At 42.6% G+C, this 1,990-nt stretch overlaps 1 protein-coding gene across 1 annotated transcript; it reads left to right on the top strand.

Annotated features, from left to right (window-relative positions):
• Positions 1-331: 331 nt before the first annotated feature.
• LOC128642408 (claudin-4) lies at positions 332-1,159 on the top strand. The gene has a single exon (XM_053695174.1). It carries the CDS (start codon positions 349-351, stop codon positions 991-993), a length of 645 nt encoding a protein of 214 aa, XP_053551149.1. The 5' UTR covers positions 332-348; the 3' UTR covers positions 994-1,159.
• Positions 1,160-1,990: the final 831 nt, after the last annotated feature.

Raw genomic sequence — 1,990 nt, 5'->3', positions numbered from 1 at the left:
CTAGCACAAAACAATGCTAAATTTAAGACAATAGATAATAAACAGTCAGTCATGTGATCAGGGGGCTGGAAGAAGGTTCCTAGATACAAGATAATCACAGAGGTAAAAAGTACATTAATATTACTGTTGGTTATGCAAAACTGGGGAATGAGTAATAAAGGGATTATCTATCTTTTAAAACAATAACAATTCTATGGTTGACTGTCCCTTTAAGTTTTCAGCTTCTACTGGTTATTAGCACTTCATTCTATATTATGACTTCCTACACACAATATGAGGAATAACATTCCCAGTGTCTGCAATAACAAGCTTGTGTTTTCTCTTTCAGCTTCTTGTCCTGTGATAAAGATGGCATCTACTGGTCTGCAGATCCTGGGCATGGCACTGGCAGTCATTGGGTGGCTTGGCACTATAATCACCTGTGCACTGCCCATGTGGAGAGTCACAGCCTTCATTGGCAACAACATTGTGGTGGCCCAGATAATCTGGGAGGGACTGTGGATGAATTGTATTGTACAGAGCACTGGGCAGATGCAGTGCAAAGTGTATGATTCCATGTTGGCACTGCCTCAAGACCTACAAGCTGCCCGGGCACTCACAGTCATATCTGTGCTGGTATCCCTGCTGGCACTGCTCATTGGTATCATTGGAGCAAAATGCACCAACTGTGTAGAGGACGAGAACACCAAGGCGAAGGTTAGCATGGTATCTGGGGTGGTGTTCCTGGTGTCTGGCATCCTCATGCTCATTCCTGTGTGCTGGTCAGCAAACAGCATCATCAGGGACTTCTACAACCCTCTAGTGGTGGAGGCTCAGAAGAGGGAGTTGGGGGCATCTCTTTACATTGGCTGGGCTGGTTCTGCGCTGCTGCTGCTGGGTGGGGGACTTCTGTGCTGCTCTTGCCCCAAGAGACAAGACCACCCTTATTCTGCCAGATACACTGCACCCACCTCCCAGGGGCGCAGCGAGTACCCCAACAAGAACTATGTCTAGGATAAATGTATGGACTACTCCTGTGGGGTGTTTTGTTCTCACCTGAACTCTGGACTCACTGTGTTTGTGGGGGAGGGGTCACCTGGGGAATCTCAGTGTTGGGATTATGTTTTCATTTTATACCATGTTTTTAAAGTTGCTTAATAAAATATTTTTTTTATATGAAGCGTCTGCCTACTTGTCTACAGTTCTTGGGGGTTTTTACATCTCAAGTCCTAACATCTGACCATACCTTGCTAGTCACATGTTATGACCCTCACCCAGCTAGTAGCGCATGCCTCTCGCTGCATGTCATGACCATACCATAGTAATGCCATCTCCTGGGTGGTATATCATGCCCTCAGATTAAGTAACAATAGCTGCTATCTAGGCTACTAAAGTGAGCAGTAGAGCTGACCGAAAACTGCCCTTGTGACTGTGCTGTATATTATACTTTGTAGTTAAAGCCAGAACCAGTTAAATGAAGTAATCAGCCTGACATTAATATATAGGTGTATTTATATTGTCCTAATATTGAAGATAGAAATGTGGTGTTTTTTTAAAGGGATACTAAACCAAATTTGTTCTCATGATTCAGAGCATACAATATTCAACTTTAATAACTAGTATTTTATATAGTGCCTTTCTCCCAGTGGGACTAAGAGCTTTTTCAGTGCTCCCTCTCGGAATTAACCAAATCGGCAGCTGAATAGTAAGTTTATTACACTTTTTTTTTTTTTTTTTTTTTTTTTTTTCTCATTTTATCAACCTCGGAAGGATGAAGGGCTGTGTCGGCCCTGCTGGGATTTGAACCTGTGACCTTGGATCTCTTAAACAGGCTTTCTAATTCACTTTTTTTCTTTTTTTTTTTTTTTTTTTTTTTTCCCCCCATCTTTAATTGAAAAGCAAGCAAGAATGTACGCTTGGGAGCTAGCACATTTATTGGTTCAGCGCCTGGGTTTTAGTCAGCAAGATCTACCCAGTTGCTAAACCAAAAATGGGCTGGCTCCTAAGATTG

Source organism: Bombina bombina, chromosome 11 (assembly GCF_027579735.1).
Source record: "Bombina bombina isolate aBomBom1 chromosome 11, aBomBom1.pri, whole genome shotgun sequence".
Lineage (NCBI taxonomy): Eukaryota > Metazoa > Chordata > Amphibia > Anura > Bombinatoridae > Bombina > Bombina bombina.
Note: the sequence above shows the minus strand (reverse complement) of the source record. Positions and strands in the feature narration are given on the sequence as shown.

Bases quoted from the DNA above. Each gene is read 5' to 3' on its own strand.
- LOC128642408 (XM_053695174.1), top strand. From the start codon at position 349: ATGGCATCTACTGGTCTGCAGATCCTGGGCATGGCACTGGCAGTCATT.